Source organism: Gymnodraco acuticeps, unplaced genomic scaffold, assembly GCF_902827175.1.
Source record: "Gymnodraco acuticeps unplaced genomic scaffold, fGymAcu1.1, whole genome shotgun sequence".
NCBI lineage: Eukaryota > Metazoa > Chordata > Actinopteri > Perciformes > Bathydraconidae > Gymnodraco > Gymnodraco acuticeps.
Genome location: NW_022991228.1, coordinates 288900 through 308616, shown reverse-complemented (window position 1 = coordinate 308616; position 19717 = coordinate 288900). Strand labels below are relative to the sequence as shown.

Genomic DNA, 19717 nt, shown 5'->3' with positions numbered 1-19717 from the left:
GCACGAAACATACTACCAGAAGAAATACATTGCTTTCAAAATCGCTCTGTGTCGAATCAATAGATTATATTTCGTGACTATAACACGAAATGCCGTGAGTGCTTCATCCTCTGAACACCACAGGATGGCGACTGTAACGCACATAACATAGGTACGCTCCTCTGAAATGATTGTCCCCTGCAATTATTATTATCCCTCATGGAGTTCGCTATTCAGCTTGCCAACGTTAGCTTCAACAAACGTAACATGCAACGTTAGCCTAATCTAAAATGCTTTACTATGGCGTACCTTTCATGTGGCTCGTCAGCGCAGACTCTCGCATCGTTATTTGTTGCAAACTTTGCAGGAGGCTACTCGTGGGCTTGACCCTCGTCTTAGCCATGGCTTGTATTTGTCTTCTGCTAGCCAACGCTCGTTGAAACGGCAACCTCCTGGCACACAGTCATCGATCACTCTCATCAGAATGCCCAGGTCACACGCAACACAAACACTTGCAGGTCGCGCGCATAGCGCGGGAAGGCCGCAGCGGAGCTGTTTTATGTAGAAGCGAAGCAATTCTTTTCTTTTAATCTAAAAAGCGAACTATTCAGTCAGACAGCAATTTAATGTAAAAGTAAAGCATTTACATTTTCAAGCACTTTATCTCAATTTCATGCACCATTCCCAAAATTCAAGCACTTTCCCAACCTTGAAAACACCACGTCAAATTTCAAGCATTTTCAAGGATTTCAAGCACCCGTACGAACCCTGAACATAACAGAGAAAAAAAGAACAGATTCAATTGTTTGGGGTTTCTTGCATGCAGCAGTCTCTGAACCGTTTAACTGAAGGAGCCTGTTTTTCAGAGCAGTTGCATTGTTTGAGAGCTTACCGCAGTCCAGTTCCATTATAATGCTTTGGACTACTTCAAAGGTGTAGCGGAGGTCAGCAGGGTAGCTGATATTCAGCGCGTACATTAGTCTGAACAGCATTACAAAAGCTAATGCTACATTATCCAGATTTGTCAAGACTTTGACGCCTTCTAGAACGATCCCGATGTCCTCCGGTTCATCAGTGGAAGCATCTTTAAGAACATAAATCCCCACAGTCGTGTCCTTGATGGCGCCTTCATCTGTGTCCTGTAAAAAAGAAAAAACGGCAAAATGTAAGCAAATAAGACCTAAAACCAAGCCCCATCAAGAAAAAATGAAATAAAATAAGGGAAGGCATAGTATAGATCTAGCCATGGCAAGTTGAACATTATAAATGAAAGTAAATGAAAGATGTCAAATTAAATGTAGATAAAATAATCAAGTACCGTAATTACAGCAGAACATGAATCAATCTGGTGATCTTTAAGCTGGCTATGCCCTACTGAGTATAACAAGTGGGACACGTCCTTGTGTGGCACTAGTTGCCATGTTCACTTATTAGTTTGTTAAAATGCTCCAAGGTAAATATGTATGCAACACAAGTATAATAGGAAAAGTTGCAATTCCAAATGTATTAAGTTAATTCAAGCAGCAACGATGAAATATTGAATGTAATATTTCATAATATGAAACAAAAACCACCCACTATATTTTCAATGAACAATTTCAGCCCAAGAGATCATGTATGGAAACAAAAGTGAAGAGAAGTATCAAAGAAGCAGGCAGATTCATGTACATACCACATATTCTCGCACAAGGTCTTTTGGATCTTCCCCCATGGAGATGCATAGTCCCTTGATGATAGACTCGCGTCCAGCATCTACATCATCACACTGAAAGTAAATGTACTTGATTAGTGTCTTATTACAGGTCTTGTGCTTTAATTCAAGTCAACTACTGGTGTGAACTGTCATTTGGATACATATTACTTTGAGAATACAACATCACAGTTCCTAAGAAAGTGCAAGCTCTGCTGTGAGCTCCACATCCCCTGGACATCTTTCTCAAATTGTGGTCAGTGGATATACGAGTTGAATTATTATATATCACATTTAAAATTGAGATGGATAGATTGCTCAAGACAGGGTCAGTTAAAGCTACAATGTGTAGAATTAGGGTGTTTTAGCTAAACGTGTGGTTAGAGAGGGAATGGCAACGCTCTACTCAATCAGAGAATCTACGGTGGCACTGAAGGACCAAAAAGTAGCACTGTGTGTTAGAGCTGCTGTCAGCCGGCACTCTGGTCACTTTCACTGCGGAGCTACTACACTACTGAAAGGAGAAAGATAAAAAAAAAATGGTAATGTCTCCTTGGCGATGAGCACTTTTTGTGTGCCATTCTTGCAAATAAATTATGTAATAACTAAAATGTAAAATATTGTAGCATCACTTTTCACAATTCTAAAATTCGTGATTCTCAAAAATTGTTTTCAAAATAATTTATGTTTATAGGTTATTCATAATTGTGAGAATCCTGTATCACTTACATTAGCCATTTGTGAAATGATTGTTTCCAGCCTTCCCCCAAGCTGTCCTCCTCGCTTTTGGAACAGCTTCATCAGGGTGCCAGAGTGGAGGTCCAGCTGAGACAGGAATTTTGATTGTAGTGGCTTGGTCGTGATTCTCTTGAATTCAGAGTTGATCTGAAAACGCATAAAATTCAAAAAGGAATTTGATCATTGTTTAACATTAGGGAGAAAACAACCACCACACATACTGGAGACCAGGATGAGGTTAAAAAGCACAGATGAATTATATAAAATCAGTTACAGTATATTAGCAGTTTTCCAGTGTGCCCATGGATTTCCTTTTATCAACTTCAAAATTCAGGATGAAAAACCGAGCATGGGATAAGCCTTACCTCAGAGACTTCAAACAGAGCAGACCACCTTGCCATGAAATCCTCCACCATTGGACCATCACGAACAACTTCATGTCTTCTGAGTGCAAAGGTCTTTTCCATCTTGAGTTTCACAATGTCTCTGTTGTTCCTCTTCTTTGCATCTAAAAGTAGAGCTCTCTGCATAGCTTCCAGACTCTCCTCAGTTTCTGCAATTGGGTATGTTGGGCAAAAATTCACCTCGGCTCTCTTTGCCTTTTTGACGCCAAAAGCTGCACTTTTCTTTCCCACAGGTTTGTTTTTTAAGGAGTTCACTGTCACTTCTGGACAGCCCAGTTTTCTAAGGTGTGTGCGGTAGTTGGATAGTTTATACTTTAAACTGGTCTTCCATCCGCCACATCCAGTGCAGGACCCCTTCTCAGATGAACACGGATGTGTTTTGATAAGACTTTGTGCCACCTCTTCCATCTCCTTATCAGTGACATAGACTTTATACTTCACTATTTCCTGCACTAAACCATCAAGGATGGCTGACTTCAACTTCGGCTCTGGCATAAGCACAGTGCCATTTTGAACATAAGTTAAGCCCTCCTGCTGAAGTTTTAATTCTACATCGTAGGAGAACTTGGGCACATGAAAAACAGCAGGCCAAGATGACCGTGTGCTCGTAGACTCAATTGACTGTACATCTGTATCCACATATCCGCTGGACAGGGACGAGGAGTCATTTAGAGCGTAATACATCTGGGGATTTAGGACTGCAACAGCAGACCTCTCATGGTCATTCAGAATAGCGGTGGGCCTTGACACATCACAGACTCTGAGTACCTTTGTCCACTACTTCAGTCATTGATGTAAGGTTAAGGAATTCATTTCCAAACAAGGAGTCCATAAACTGCAGTCGGAAATTGCCCTCAAGTCCACACTGTTTCTTGACTTCATCTTTGAGGTCATCAACTGATACAGGGAGTCCATGAGGGAGAGTCAGCCTCTGAGAGCTGCAATCAGTCAAGATTATCTTGAGGATCACAGGAGTTCCCATCATCAAGACGATTTAGTTTATACTTTAGATTATACTTCAGACACTATTAGATTTCAAATTCAGTGGTGAAAGCCTACTTTTATATGACTGAGTGCAGTTTGTATGGAAATGTATAATGAATATATGAGTTGTATAAACAACTGTACAACAGACCCCCCCCACCCATGTACCAAGCATACCTCTTATTTCAATATGTCTTTTCAGGATAACCATGCGGGCTGATCCAATCTTGTAGTCAGCGAGTGGATATGTGTCAAGTAGTTCACTGAGTGCAACAAGGGTGAATGTTCTTGTGGGTGCTGGAGTGAGTTCAAAGGCTCGATAATGCTCGCTATACCAACCACAGAGCTCTTTGACAATGTAAAATACACTCTCATGTAGAATGCAGATTTGGTCAATTTCACTGAATTCAGGAAGGCCACCTGCTGATCTGTGGGCCAATATCATGCCCTTCCTATAGGTTATGCCCTTGATTTTTACACCCTGTGCAAGGTGGACCTCAGTTGTGTCAGAGAACTTTTGCCTGATGACCTGTGCTATCTCCTCTTTCAAAAAGTCTACTGGTAGAGTACATACAGATGAGACCTCTAGTTCAGATTTGCTCAGACATGGAGAGTTCAGGTGGTAAGCAATCATCATCTGATGCTTTGAGGCTAGGGAGAGGGGCACATTCTTGAAGAAGCTTGTGTGTCTGATAACCTGCTTAAAAAAGCTATGCTTAGCTTCAAAGCGCATTGTCCATTGCCCAACAACTGGACCAAACAGCTTAATCAGCTGGGGGTAGTGCTCCAAATAATGGTGTTTTGGTAGCAGCCTGATGTCAGGGAACAACTCTTTGTACCTCTGCCTGTGCTCTATGATTTTACTTTCTAAGAAAGCTAGCGAGTCATCACTATGCACAGGGGCAACAACAATGTCTGTGATGTCCTTCAGATCCATGAGAACCAGCCATGCAGGCTCATCTTTAGGTACAAGTGATCCAACTAAAAACGGTAGAAATCTGAGAAGGCTCCAGTTTTCATGAGCATTTCCCCCCTCAGTTTTTCTCCTGGAGAAAGTTTGTGACACCACATGAGGTTTATTTGTCCTATCAGCCCATTTGTAGGGAAACTTCACGATGGCACTGTTCAGTTCACCCAAAGTGAAAAACGTTCTCGATATTAGCAATGCTAAGCAGCGAGCTAGTTCCACTGAGATTATACCCTCAAAAAGATCATGCGCAAGATCAGGTGGATAGCCAAAGATGACATGAAAATGAGAAAGATTTTTTGTGAAAACGCATTCATTTTTCACTCCATAACAAATTCACTCCATAACAAAATGTACCCGTATCTTGGGCTTGTTTGACATGGGCTTGATGAAGATCCTTGGTTCTCAGGCTGAAAGCACCAGATGCAACTGAATGCAGTTGAATATCACTGCTCTTTCCTGTGCAAAATCTGCAGTAGTATTCCACTGAAAAACTCTGCATAAATCCTGCTACGGAGTGCGCTCCCAGGTTGTCAGCCACTACACTGAACACTGCACCTTTAACTGACTCACCTAACTGTGGGACATAAACACCCAGCTCCTCCAGAGTTTTCAAATCTTGTACAAGAGGTTCAAAGACTTTGTCAAAACCATACGTTTTAACGTCATCACTTTTGCACAAAGCTGCCAAGTAGATGGATGACAGCGAGGAGTGAGACCCTGGAGGCAAGTTAGCCAATATCCAATAAACAGCATAAAGTTTGTGTATCTTTCTTGAGGTGCCAAGTGGGTTACAGGTTTCAAAGTCGTCCACATATAAATTAAGGATTATTCGTGGCTTTTCCCCAGTGAAAAAAATATTTTCTTTAAACAGGGAACCATCTCTTGAAGACTTGTACTGATAGGACGCTCCTGAACATGTGACTTCCTGTCTTGGATGTCCCTCAACAACTTTATCAAGTATATCCCTTCTACTTAACAACTGCTGTAAGGACTTCAAAACCGGTACATATTGGAAAGTACGTTTGTTTTTAGCATCAAGAATGTATTCAACTGGCTCCACAACACTAAAGTTCTGCTTGTAATACTGCTTACGCAGATACACAGTACTTAGAGGTCCACCTTTCTGTATGGACCTCTGAACTGGATTACCAAAAGATAAAGCATCAACAGTTTCTCTTATAATAAGATCATTGATATGAACGTTTCTCTGTTGAAAGATGCCCCTCACAATGTCACAAGATAGCGGAACAGGTGCAGAACAAATCAAATGACAAAGTTCCTCTAAAAATACATCAACTGCTGTGCCTGGCACATGGACCAAATGTTCCAATTTAAGCAAAGCAGCAGCAAATCTTTGCTCTATGACCTTCTGCAAGTCCTCAGTTTGATAATGGCTACTTGATGGAACGGAAGTATCTGATTCAGGCTCTAAATACTCTTGGTCATTTTCATCCGATTCATTCACAGATGATATTCTAGAATGTACCACTACTCCTGGTTTGAAATCAACCAATGTGTGATGGCAGTGTTTCCTGTTTTTGTGTGATTTAAATGTAAAATAAACGTTTGTTTTAAAGTCACAACCTAAAAACATACAACTCACTGTCTCATTTTTTTTTTAGATGTGCATTTATATGACAAAAATAATCCCTCTCTGATGCCAAATCACTACAAGCACAAAGGTGGCAACTAAATATTGCTTCCTGTTTGCGAGTGAAGTCTGAGAAGTGTATTTTACTATGGTGGACAATAAGGGCATTCCACGTCTTAAATGTACAGGGACAGTGAAGGTATGTACAAGGAAAATTAGAAGTACGCCCAACATGTGGATGCTTTAACTTGTAATGATGCAACAGCTTGGACCTACTTGACACAGTTTCTTTGCACCCCTTACAACTCCACATTCCCTGCACGGAACCCTGTAACATAGATAAAGACAATGGTTAGTCTTTATTAAAAGTCAATTTGCTATATAGAGGATATCAAAAAAGTAATCTGTCTAGCCAAGTTCAACACAAATGATGGCAATCTTCTAACACTTCCAAATTGATGTACAGGTCAAACTGAACACTAAACAACCACTGAATGTGTTTTCCACATGTTTATATTTGTGTTAGATTAGATATACTTTATTGATCCCAATTGGGGGAAATTACCTTCCACAGCAGCATGTACACAAGTAGAAAATAAACAATTATTAACAGCAAATATAAACATCTACATATTACACAATAATTCAAGACTTAAAAGTAAAATACAAATAAGAAATAATATGTATATAAAAATGTTGACAGTGATGACTCAATAGTAAAATAAACCTATTGGCAGTGATATTCAAATAAGAAGAAGACTATTATTGTGCAGGGGTTTCTGTGCTAGCCAGAGATGAGTTGTGACTGACTTTGTCAGTAACTGAACTCTTTTTTACTTTCTTTGAAAATGTACCTCAACAAGTAACAAAATGCAGATTCAGTTTCAACAGTTGAAAATTAATATAATAGCTCTTACCAATATAAAATCTTTCTGTGTGGGCCTTTCAGTGATGAAGAGGATGATGAACCTATGAAGGAAAACATTTAGAATCAGTGGATTTAAGATAAATAATGAGATAAAAGACTACGAACAATTATAACAAAAGCACATGGAATATATACATACTTAAATATAACAAGTCCTCCTCTCTGCTCTTGTCTGTGTTAAACAATGCCAGTGCTAGCTAGATAGCTAACATGAGCTAAACATAGCGTCATGATGACGTGAATGTCACAGACCAAAGCTGTGTGGCTAGGCTAACTTGAACGTGCAGTTGGCGGTAGTCACTGACTTTATGTTAAATCGGCAAAACAAAACTTCAGCCGTTGGCAGCACAGAGCCCCACATTATCTCATATTTGTTCAGAAAATGAATAACAATCCTTGTCACAGACGGTCCTTGGCATGCGGAAAACAGTCGCTGTTTTTTAAAAGTTTATATGACGTTATTTTAAGTGTGGAAAGGGCACCAACAACGATAGCTTAGCCCGATCCGATCTCCATTCATAAAATGGCTGCTTTAAAGTGTTTTGCCTGCAGTTTTGCAACTACACTTCCCACAGTAGTCAATCATGGTTTAAATTAATCGGTGTCAGTATGTTGTTGATTCGGCCTCATTGTTATACGTTTATATAAATAAATAAGCGAACTAAATGTTCTTACTTGGACCGAGACCGACTCACATATACGCGCGAGCACACTGACGGAGCCTACACACGGCGGCGTGCGTTGCCGCTTCAACGCTTCTGCCCATTCACTTTGAATGGGGTGACGTCACGATTCGCCGAACTGCATTGTGGGAGCAAAGCGTAGCTTCTCTCGCGGTGCTCGCTGCAAAAGTAGAACAATGTTCTACTTTTGCCGCCTCGACGGAGGCGTCAGCCAATCCAATCCCGCGTATGCAAATCTGACATTACAAGCGCTAGGCAATCAAACCGCGTGTATGTTGGGAGAGCCAGACCGCAGTTATTTCCCATATGTAAAAAAATGGAGGAGAAAAAGATCGTGGCGGTACTATATGACCAGTCCCTCTTTACATACAGGGATACAAACCGGAGGAGCCAGGCATGGGGGGAGGTGGCAGAGACAGTGGGTGACACTGGTAGGTTTTCGCCTTTTTGGGGAGTTTATATCCAGTGTACTTCGTTTGAATGGACAGCTAGCAAGCATAGACAGTATATTTAGCCAGCATGGATGTAGCATGAATGCTTTGCTTTGTATGTCCGGGGCGGGACATTCATGTGATTGGTTGTTGGTCGCGTTGTTCGTAACGAATCCCCAAGCTTCAGACACGCCCACCGCCAAGCGGTAACGCACGCCGCCGTGTGTAGGGGCCGTGACACAGCCACACGTGCGCTGACCTAATGTCAGCGCTAGCTTGATAGCTAACATTAGCAATACATCGTGTCATGTACATACACACGTCCCCGTAATTGTAAAATACCGAACGAACACAGCACTATATTGGAAAGGGGTACAAACATTTATTGAGCAGAAACATTTCATTTAGATAACTTACTTTTGGAGACTCTCACAGAGGTTGGCTTTGTGTAACCAACTGTTACTTTTCGCGGTTGTCGACACCTCTTCTTCTGTACTTTTTTTCGGCAGTTCCTGAGGACCAATCACAGCTCCGGACGCCACTTGAATATACTTCATTTCCGGTTATAACCCCATTCGATTACATTGATTACAATGTTTCAATTAAATCACGTTCAGTCAAAGCGATTTAAATACAGAGATTTAACAAATACATGTAATAAATGAAGTCTGCTTAATTAAATCACATTCAGAGACAGAACATGAACTAATTCCGTTGCATTTACTGTTTTTATTTGTGTAAATTCAAAGAACCTCTATGTCCTTTTTTTTCAGTGACAGAAGAGCAACATTTAAGTCGATACCATTCCAAGTAGGCCGCAAGGTGAACCTCGAAAAGTCCTTTAGAAAAGAAATCCCGCTCCACAGAAGTGAAACTACACAATCTTTAGTTCATAAAAAAGAACGATTCATGCTTATCCACCAAAAAAAATTTCGTCGCTAAAATTCCTGCCAATTCTTCTAGGCACGTAATTATTGGCTGAACTATTCCCTTCGAAGCGTAATAATATCTTGGTCCAAAGTCGTGCCACGGTTCATCACGTGATCGTGCTACACCAATTGGGTAGCTGCATATTGTCAACAGAAGTGAAAGATGGCGGCCGCCATGGTTTCATCGAGTAGCGGAGACGAGGAAAACGCACCAGAAAGTCTCAAAAAGTCAAAATTGTCAACACACAAACATTGTTACATGCATATTACGTCTGTGAAGCACGAAAAGGTTGATTGTTTTACCAATACAAGATGGAATACGTACAGGACAAGCTTACAACGGTCGCTCGGCTTGAAGGGAGACTCTCGGAACGTGGTGGCTGAAAACCACAAGCACTGTCTTGATTTCGAGTTCGAAGATATTCCTGAGGACGCTGGCTTCCACCACACATGCTACATAAGGTTTACCGACACAAAGGCCATGGCGAAGGTGGAAAGACGGCTCGCACGTGAGGGAGATCAAGACGTTAGGGAGGACCTTGAGGTCGAGCCCATCCCATCGACGTCTCGCAGCACGTACCGAAGCCAAACAGAGAAGCTACGATCAAGGTCAGGCCTGCCAATCGCAGGCTCTGGCCCCGTCCTTCCTGCCCTGTGCATTATATGCAAGATGAAGGAGAAAATGATCATCAAAGCAGGCAAGCGACAAAGGGATCAACTGTGTAAGGCTGAAACATTAAAAGCAGGTAAGCAAACCCCCTCCCCCACACACACACCACACACACACTACACACACACCACACACACACACACACACATTCTCTGTGGTTGAATAACTGAAAGGTACAATTATGTGTGAGAGATACGTCAACAAACTCATTGAGTTGTCCTTTTTTTCCGTTTAGGCAAATTGCAGAAAGCTGCTGAGAAGAAAGATGACCAAAGTGTTCTTTTACATATAAAAGACAAAGACTGTGTGGCTCTGGAGGTGCGGTACCACAAAAGCTGTTAGAGTCAGTACACCATGTTTTTGCTGAGACCTGACAAACCAGAGACAGAACAGTAAGTTATTTCTCCTTGGATTGCTTTACCTATTTGCACTACCACCAGACTGAAGTCCAGGTGTGTGTCGGCGATGGCTATATATATATATATACACATACACATACTTAACATTATAAGTAAACATCCAATTTCCTTCTGTTATATGTGCACACAATCACAACACTTATTCATTTATCCATTTATTTACTTCTCATTCATGTGTTGTAGGGATGAGGCAATGTTTGATGCCAGTTACAAGCTGTTCTGTGAGAGGATCATCCGCCAGAGGCTGCTTGTCAACAATGAGGTGCTTAGAATGGGCCAGCTGAGGCAGGCCTTCATTGACATGGTGAAAGCAAACGAAGGTGTTGATGCTTCAAACTACAGGTAACTGCAATGTAATACAAGTCTTATTATTTATCATGTGCAAGGCCAGCTTTAAACAAAATGTGTATGACAGGCCTGTTTGGAGAAACCCCCATGATGTGTAGTGTGTAGTGTTGTTTGTGATGATGTGGGCCTTTATTTGGCTTCTTTGGTGTTAAATGTGCTGTATGGCAGATAGGTTCTAGTCTGTAATGTCTTGTATCACCTCCACCACTCTGCTTTTGATGGTACTCCTGTGACTCATAATTGTCACTGTTTTGTTGTGTTACAGACAGGATCTGTTGAAGAAGAGGCTGGCTCAAGATTTCCCTCAGCTAGCGTTTCACATGCCCACCAAGCGCAACGTCTGCGAACTGGTTTTTGCTGAGACTCTGTCAAAGGATGCACTCGTGGACATGCTACCAGATCCATCCGGTACGGAAACAACACAGTCCAGTGAATTGAGCCAGACAGACAGCGACAATGAAACAGGGAGAACAAAGTGCCAAACAACACATGAGGACACAAGGACACTGTATACAGCAGCGTTGTTTTTGAAAAGACTGCTTAGTGACACTCCTGGCATGTCATGCCCATGGCCTCCCACTTCTGAAAATGTAAATGTCACTGAATCTCAAACTGTTGTCCCCATTGGACTATACAATCTGCTCAGCTGGATTATAGGTTCCACTGAGGAGCCAACACTGGATCATTATGTCAACATTGATGATGACGTACATTTGAAAGTGTTGTCTGTTTGTCAAGACATTGTGTACCTTGCTTCCAAGGGCCGCAAGCAGACACCCAAGTCCTTGGCTTTAGGTTTAACTGTTCGACATTTAACTGGATCATCACGCATTGTATCACTGCTTAACAGACTGGGACATTGTGCATCATGGGACACAGTTTTGAGTCTAGACACTAGCCTTGCCCAACTGACACTAGTAGAAGGCAGAGACAAAATACCGAAGGGATTCTCAAAGCGGACACCCACAACACTTGTGTGGGATAACATTGACTTTGGTGAGGAGACACTATCGGGTCGTGGAACTACTCACCATACAAATGGAATTATGCTCCAGAGTGTGCCCGGCGAGCCTATGTCCACAGCAATCAGACAGCCACTGAGAAAGGGAGTTACCTCATTCATAGCCCCCCCCCCCAATGCCTATACAACCTTACCATCAGTCCAAAAGGCAAGGGCCACAGAACTTGTGTCAACCAGTGCAGTCAGCGACATGCAGAATGGACACCCACTTTGCTGTACAAGCTGAAATGGCATATGCTTTTGTGAAGTCCACATGTACGGATAGTTGTACAATCCCAAGCTGGACAGGGTTCCATACACTGCTTCAGGATGAAAACACTCTGCAGAAGTCCGCATTGTATTATCTTCCAGTCATTGAAGCCTCACCAACAGAGATGTCAACAGTCAACACTATCCTGAAGCGAAGTGTCCAGATTGCTGACCAGCTAGAACTGGATCATATAGTTTTAGTGTTTGACCAGGCTATATATGCCAAAGCACAGCAAATACGCTGGAAGGATGTTGAGTTTACAAAGCGTCTAGTGATTAGACTAGGTGAATTCCATACATGCATGTCCTACCTGAGTATTCTAGGCAAAAGGTTCGGAGATGCAGGACTGCAAGATATCCTCATTGAATCTGAAGTTGTTGCCCCAGGATCCATCAATGGGGTACTCAATGGCCATCACTACAATGGCAGCATGAGGGCTCATAAACTTCTATATGAGAGTCTGCAGCGCATCCGGTTTATCACCTTCATGGACTCCTTGCCACCCCAAGAGAGAGCTGCGTGCATGGATGTCATCACTGAGATGGAATGTGCCTTTCCAGACAGATTGATGGATGTTTTGAGTGCAGATCAGAGGTTTGATAATATGTGCTCGAAATATGCAGACTTTGTGCAGAGGAGGAGTACAGAGAATGCAACATTTGCTTTCTGGAGCTCATACATTGACATGATGCAGCTACTCCTCCTGTTTGTGAGAGCAACGCGAGAATCAAACTGGCAGCTTCACCTGTCAACCGTCCGGTTAATGATGCCATGGTTTTTTGCCTACGATAGAGTAAATTACGCTCGATATTTACCTGCATACTGGCTGGAAATGATGAATCTGCCTGTCACACATCCCTCTTGCCACAGTGACATGAATGTGAAAGGCCAGTGGACTGTCCAGCGACAAAGTGTTCATGGATTTGCCTCCATTGCTTGCGACCAGGCTATTGAGCAAACGCTTAACAGAGATGCCAAGACCAAAGGTGGCTGGACAGGGATCACACAAAATCGGTCTGCAGTGTATCGCTGGATACTGTCACAGCATGAAAGAGCCGCGATAGCAAGACAGTGTGAATCAATGGCAGGGATATCTCCTGAGCTACGGACAAGAAAAGACCTGGACAAGACACGCATCTCTGCTGATGCAAAGGCTGTGAGTAGAATCTTGGACACTATTGATTCCATGCTCAACCCTTTTGATGTACACCAACACGGCATTGTGTGTCTTAGCTCTGGAAGAGTAGCAACAGGAGAAATCACAAAGGATTTGCTTGTTGCCTCAGAAAAGGGTGAAAATGCTGTAAAGGAGTTTATGGAGCAGAGACTGTTATCCAAAACAGTTGACATATTTGCCCCCATAATATCACAAAAACTCAAGACTCTCAGTGATCAGAAAAAGCCCCCCAAAAAATCTGCAGCAGGCAAGGAAGTGATTTTGCGTGCTGACAAGAAGTTATTTTCCAGGCTCCTCATCCTTGGCCAGAGCAGGAAAATTGAAATGAGGGAAATTCTGTCATATTCCTTGGGAACTGTGTCATATCCATTAGCAAGTGCTGATGGTTCACTTGCCAAAACAAACAAATCAGCTCTCATGGATCTATTGCAGAGCAAAGGTGGAGAGTGCTTGGTTGACAAAGTTCCAATAGGTGGTGCCATTCTTTTTGATGGCATGGCAGTCATGCAGGCCATGCCATCCAGACCAGCAACATTTGGAGAGCTTGCAGAGACCATACTGCAGAGCATACTCCAACTTGCTTTGCATCACAAGTGTACACGCATTGATTTTGTCACTGACCGGTATCCACCCATCAGCATCAAAAGCCTAGAACGGTCCCGTAGAGCTGATGCAGGGTCACAACTAATAACAATCTTCAGCCCAGATCAGAGAACTCCAACCCAGTGGAAGAAGTTTCTCTCTGACGGAAAAAATAAGGAAGCACTGGCCGAATTCCTTTATGTGTCATGGACACATGCAGACCTCACAACAGTGGGTAAAAACCTCAGCTTGTACATTGCCCATCAAAATCAATGCCACTGTGTAACTGTCATGGAGGGTGTACAGTCTGTTGATGTTGTTGAAGACCTGCAGTGTGATCATGAGGAATGTGACACACGGGTGTTTTTACATGCCCAACATGCTGCACAGGAGCACAAAGCTGTCATCATCAAGAGCTCGGACACTGATGTGGCAGTCATTGCTGTAAGTCTGCAGGCAGATTTGCCATGCAGCTTATATGTGTTCACAGGGACTGGCAACAGGACACGGATCATTGACATTGCCATGGTGTCATCAGCTCTCGGAACCAGTGTGTGTTCAGCCTTGATTGGAATTCACACGTTCTCTGGGTGTGACTCCACAAGCGCTTTCTATGGCAAAGGCAAAAGAAAGTCATTTGCTGTTGCATGTGAGAAAGATGACTACCTTAAGGCTTTCAGAAGTTTAGGTACTAACTTTGACTTGGAGCAATCAACATTTGCACTTCTTTGCCGGTATGTATGTCACCTGTATGATCAGCCAGCAGCCGAACATGTAAATGATGCTAGGTACAAGGCTTTCTGTATGGCATCATCGGCCTTGCCAGAATTAAGCATTCCCCCTACTCATGATGCCCTCCATCAGCACTGCAAAAGGGCAAATTACCAGGCAGCAATAATGAGGTCCTGTCTCAAAAGAGAAATGAATGCTCCATCACCTGCTGGATATGGTTGGGAAATAGAGGATGGGAACTTACACGTCACCTGGATGACAAGAAATCCTGCCCCTGACAGTGTGTTGCATGTGATACACTGCAGCTGCAAAGAGTCTGCCTGTGAGAAAGGCAGATGTTCATGCTTCTCTGCAGGACTCTGTTGCACAGACTTATGTCGTTGCTCAAATTGTGCAAATAAAAAAGAAACAGAGGAAGAGAACGATGACTGCCCTGACACTGACAGTGAGGAATAGGAATAAAAGAGCCTTCTTTCCATCTTTCTTAAGCTCTTTTCTGTTCTTTTGGTTTTAGTGCCTGGCCGACGCGCTCACACATCACTCATAGATACGTTTGTTTTTGGTACTAGAACAGAGTATAATCAGCAGGACTCTTTTAACCAGCTGAGGCAATCACAGCACCAATCAGCCGCTCCGCCCAGCCTGACACCAATCAATTATACTACATTACATGTCCTTCTACTGTTTTCTATGTCATACCTTTTATATTTGTAATAAATCTCGTTTTTATGGTTCATCAGTGTTGTTTTCATTTGTGGAGGGATGAATGAGTAAATAAATGGACATTGGTATAAGTAAGGCAAGGCAAGTTTATTTATATAGCACTTTTCAACACAAGGCAATTCAAAGTGTTTTACAAAAAATTAAAGACATTAAGAAAATGGCATTTAAAATCAGTCATTCAAAAGAAAAGCTAATAAAAGAAACATTAAAAGAAAAAATACATGGATAAAAGTTACAGTGCAGTCTAAGATATGAATAGTTCAATTAAAAGCAGCAACAAAAAGAAAAGTCTTCAGCCTGGAAGTACTGCATTTTATTGATCTAAATTACTTAACGTAACAAGTTAACCTTCTTCTTGGACGCAGAAATCAAGTCATGTTTATTTTAAGAGTGCATTTAACGTGTACAGGGTAACAACAGACAGACAAAAAGTCCTCAGTCTAATGGAATAATCCCAATGAACCTAGCGATGTGAACATGGCAGTCCAGGAATGATAGTTTGATAAATATGAGTTTGATATACTTTATTAATCCCCGTGGGGAAATTGTTTGTAGCTGGAGTTGGCTGATAAACGCTGCTAGTCAATGTTGATTCGATGGTCAACTCTGTTCCCAGATAGTAAAACCTCTCACAAATACCGCGTGTATAACGCAAATACCTCGGACTTAGTGATGTATTAAGACATATGACAAAACATGACATAAAACAAGCATACAGCACTGTTTAGAATCCATTTGGTCTGGTTTAGCGTAACCATGGCGGCCGCCATCTTTCACTTCTGTTGACAATATGCAGCTACCCAATTGGTGTAGCACGATCACGTGACGAACCGTGGCACGACTTTGGACCAAGATATTATTACGCTTCGAAGGGACTAGTTCAGCCAATAATTACGTGCCTAGAAGAATTGGCAGGAATTTTAGCGACGATATTTTTTTTGGTGGATAAGCATGACTCGTTCTTTTTTATGAACTAAAGATTGTGTAGTTTCACTTCTGTGGAGCGGGTTGAAACGATAACAGGGTTCACCTTATGGCCTAAAGGTGAGCTTAACATCTGTATGGAGTCAGATCAGTCTCAATATTAATAAATGCTCACAGAAGGATTCACAAATGTATTTTGAGATTTATATATAAATGACTCTCCACAACAATATCTCTCAATGCACTCACAAATATTTATTGTTGTATATAAATGTACAAAAAAATGGGCATTTAAACTGCTTTTTATTAATTCAAAGACGGCTCTGAATTAATAATCAAATATGTTTCCTTTCTTTACGACTGGATGAAATTACAAAATGCACCCATCATTTCCCTCATGCTAGTATAGCCACATAAAAGTATCAAACCACCTGTTAAAATGCACCAGAATACAGGAAATCCATTTTTTTTCGTGGGGGAGGACCCCCACACTAGGGCTGAACGATATACCATGTCATGGCGATAACCGCGGTATGCGCATGCGCGGTATTCACACCGCAGGGACGTGCGGTTTTATTCATTTAAAAAAAAAAATGCTAACGCACTTTAGCACAGAATTCAAAAATAAAGATACCCTTATTACTTATCGAAACTGCACATACAATATATCCGATTAAAGCTGAGACTCCACAGATTATTTAAGTATAGTATCTAAGCGATCCGATCTCGCAACAGGGGAAGCAAACACAGACATCACAACACGTACCTTTTACGGAGCTTTTACGGGAGATCGTCTCACCGTAGCTGTCAATCTGATCAAAAGACGTGTTCAATGGCATTACAACGAGAAAGAAAAGACGCGGCTGAATCGGTTGATCCATAGGTTGATAATGTATCTGTGGCTTTGAAGCAATTGTTTATAATCCATAATTCCATTTTTATGTAAAAATCGGATCACAAAAGTTAGCTGCTAATGGTAGCCACCTTGGTGGTATGCAGCTTCCGGTTTTGGCTACGCGTCGTCACTCTCACTCCTTATTTGTTCATGAGTTGGTGTGTGTAGAACTTTCCCTGATATTTGACCTTTTTAGACAGATTTAGCACAAAAAAAACCCCTCTTTTGGGGCCATTTGGGTGGATTTTCCATATCTCTGGCCCACCTTGCTGGATTTTGACATGTGACATCTCTTTCTGACCGTCAGAGCCAATGGAATCGAGGGGAAATCACACAGTCCTTATTTGGTAATGTGTGTGTGTGTGAGACTTCCGCATAGCAAAGACCGGAAGCAGCAGCCACTCTGGTGGCTACCATTAGCAGCAAACTTTTGCTCTGCGATATTTACATAAAAATGGAATTATGGATTATAAATTAAATCATTTTTTTATACAGAGACGTTAAAAACCTATGGATTAACCGATTCTGCCGCGTTTTTTCTTTCTCGTTTTAATGCCATTGAACACGTCTTTTGATCAGATTGACAGCTACGGTGAGACATCTCCCCTAGAAGCTACGTAAAGGTACGTGTTGTGATGTCTGTGTTTGCTTCCCCTGTCCGAGTTCAGATCACTCAGTGATGATACTATATACCTAAATAATCTGTGGAACCTCAGCTTTAATCGGATATCTTGTAAGTGCAGCTACGATAAGTAATAATAAGGGTACTTTTATCTTGAGTTCTGTGCCAAAGTGCGTTAGCATTTTTCGCTCAGGGGTCATTTAGATGCTTCTTATGAGACTTGTGTTTTGTTTTGGTATAAAATGGTTTGTATCGTCAGTTAGCTGAGATTATTTCCGTTAATCTGGTATAACACATTCATAGGTTCTTAAATATTACGATCCCCTGAGACACTGTCGTGAAAAAAAAAAGTAAAGTACCCGCCGGGACTTTGGGGTTTAACAGGTTAAAAAAAACGCAATATATACCGCAGGGGGGGAAAAAAACGCGTTATCAGTTTTTTTCAATACCGTGCAGCCCTACCCCACACCCCCGGTTAAAAATGTCCCCCCCACATTCAGGATGCTTCCTACGCCCATGCTCCCCACACGCACACACAGTACACCCACGACTGCTACAATGAAGGTTCGATAATCAGCTCAAGGCATATAGGCAGGGGTAAAGTGCTATTTTTTACGAGTGGGGAGCGGACCTCACCTCCTCTAGGGGGGTCCGGGGGAAGTTAAAAGCATCAATCTGGTGCACTTTGAGAGCAAGATTAAGAGATCTATGGATACATCCATATGAAACACAACTGTAATCAGATGTTCGTTTTCTTTATGGATATTTTACAAATCACAATAATCTTTTGAATAATTTGTGACCAAACCGTTTGAGACCCACTGAGATAACTTAGACTAAAGTGAACTATCTAAACACTCAAGAGAGTCCTTTGGCTCACCTGAGTCTCTCAGTCTGAGAGGAGAGGACTCTCCTCCAGCTTGTTGTGGAACAAACAGCTCCTTAGAGGTTTCTCAATACTCAAATTTCCCCTCCTCGACTCCTATCCTCGACTCCTATCCTCGAGACTTGGTGCCGCCCACAGGAGATGCGAGCGGAGGACTGAGGAGGGGAAGCAGCAGGCGGTTAGAGAAATGAGAACTCCTCTCCTCTGAGAGGTCATTTTAAAGAGACGTCCATTAATGATGACAGGAGGCACAGCAGCCCTCTGTCTGATGGACAGATGTGTTCATGATGACTTATATATTTACTTTGATTCATTCACAGTGCGGTATAATGAGACAGTAACAGGCTACAGATGCGGGGATACACACACACACATATATTTATATAAATATATACAATTTCAGAATCAAACAAGTATAAGAGCACTCTCATAATAACGTAACACAATCAGAGACTGGATATATCCCCCCCCTCTCTCTGGTCGCTGAAATGGGGAATTGAAATTACGGGCCAAAAGTTGTATTTACAAGTATTACAAGTAAGCAGAGGACAGCAAACCAACTGAGACCCCGTCTGTCCGCCGCATCTACGCACTGTACAACACACACTCCTACACACTGTACCACACACACACCTACACACTGTGCCACACACACCTACTGCTCCTAAAACATAATCAGGCTACAGCCGTTGTGTATTTTATTATGTGAAGCACTAAATGGTTTTAGAAAAATATCGACTCTTTGTTTGTAGATATCTACTAAACTACAGCATACAAATACAGAGAGTAATGTTGAGTGATATATATTATACACACTGCTCTGCTTTCTGCACGGACCTCACAGCTGTTCTCTCTGGAAACATCGCGATGCGATGAAAGCAGTTTTTAAAATAATATCCAGGGGATGCATGCAGAGCTGTCATTGGCTGTCAGTCCGGCCGTGCGTAACGCCTCCACCGCTCCCGGAAATGCATCCGCGAAGGAGCCGTGGAGGATGCATCAGCAGGGGCGGACTGGGACTAAAATTCAGCCCTGGAATCTGACCCTAATAACTATTAGTTATTAGGGCCGGGACTTTAACGCGTTAATTAAGATTAATTAATTACACAAAAATTAACGCGTTAAAAAAATTAACGCATTT

General features: G+C 42.1%; 2 protein-coding genes across 3 annotated transcripts; one reads left to right on the top strand and one right to left on the bottom strand.

Moving 5' to 3' along the window:
* Positions 1-663: 663 nt before the first annotated feature.
* Positions 664-8908, bottom strand: LOC117561821. Its single transcript, XM_034239424.1, has 7 exons — positions 8816-8908; positions 7274-7325; positions 6633-6684; positions 2773-2960; positions 2399-2554; positions 1652-1744; positions 664-1118 (listed from the first exon to the last, which is right to left on the bottom strand). Exons 3-7 carry the CDS (start codon positions 6667-6669, stop codon positions 729-731), a joined length of 864 nt encoding a protein of 287 aa, XP_034095315.1. The 5' UTR covers positions 6670-6684; positions 7274-7325; positions 8816-8908; the 3' UTR covers positions 664-728.
* A 1057-nt stretch (positions 8909-9965) lies between these two features.
* On the top strand, positions 9966-15154 carry LOC117561822. 2 transcript variants are annotated; one of them, XM_034239425.1, is made up of 4 exons: positions 9966-10073; positions 10233-10389; positions 10600-10758; positions 11030-15154. In XM_034239425.1, exons 2-4 carry the CDS (start codon positions 10352-10354, stop codon positions 12009-12011), a joined length of 1179 nt encoding a protein of 392 aa, XP_034095316.1. In that variant the 5' UTR covers positions 9966-10073; positions 10233-10351; the 3' UTR covers positions 12012-15154. The 2 variants fall into 2 exon arrangements, with proteins under 2 accessions (XP_034095316.1, XP_034095317.1); XM_034239426.1 differs by lacking the exon at positions 9966-10073 and having other exon boundaries at positions 10115-10389.
* The last annotated feature ends 4563 nt before the right edge of the window (positions 15155-19717 follow it).

Coding starts and splice junctions, on each gene's coding strand:
- LOC117561822 (XM_034239425.1), top strand. CDS start 10,352: ATGTTTTTGCTGAGACCTGACAAACCAGAGACAGAACA. Junction 10,390..10,599: donor GACAAACCAGAGACAGAACA/GTAAGTTATTTC, acceptor CATGTGTTGTAG/GGATGAGGCAATGTTTGATG. Junction 10,759..11,029: donor GTTGATGCTTCAAACTACAG/GTAACTGCAATG, acceptor GTTGTGTTACAG/ACAGGATCTGTTGAAGAAGA.
- LOC117561821 (XM_034239424.1), bottom strand. CDS start 6,669: ATGTGGAGTTGTAAGGGGTGCAAAGAAACTGTGTCAA. Junction 2,961..6,632: donor GTGCAAAGAAACTGTGTCAA/GTAGGTCCAAGC, acceptor ACCCAATTGCAG/AAACTGAGGAGAGTCTGGAA. Junction 2,555..2,772: donor CTCTGTTTGAAGTCTCTGAG/GTAAGGCTTATC, acceptor ATGCGTTTTCAG/ATCAACTCTGAATTCAAGAG.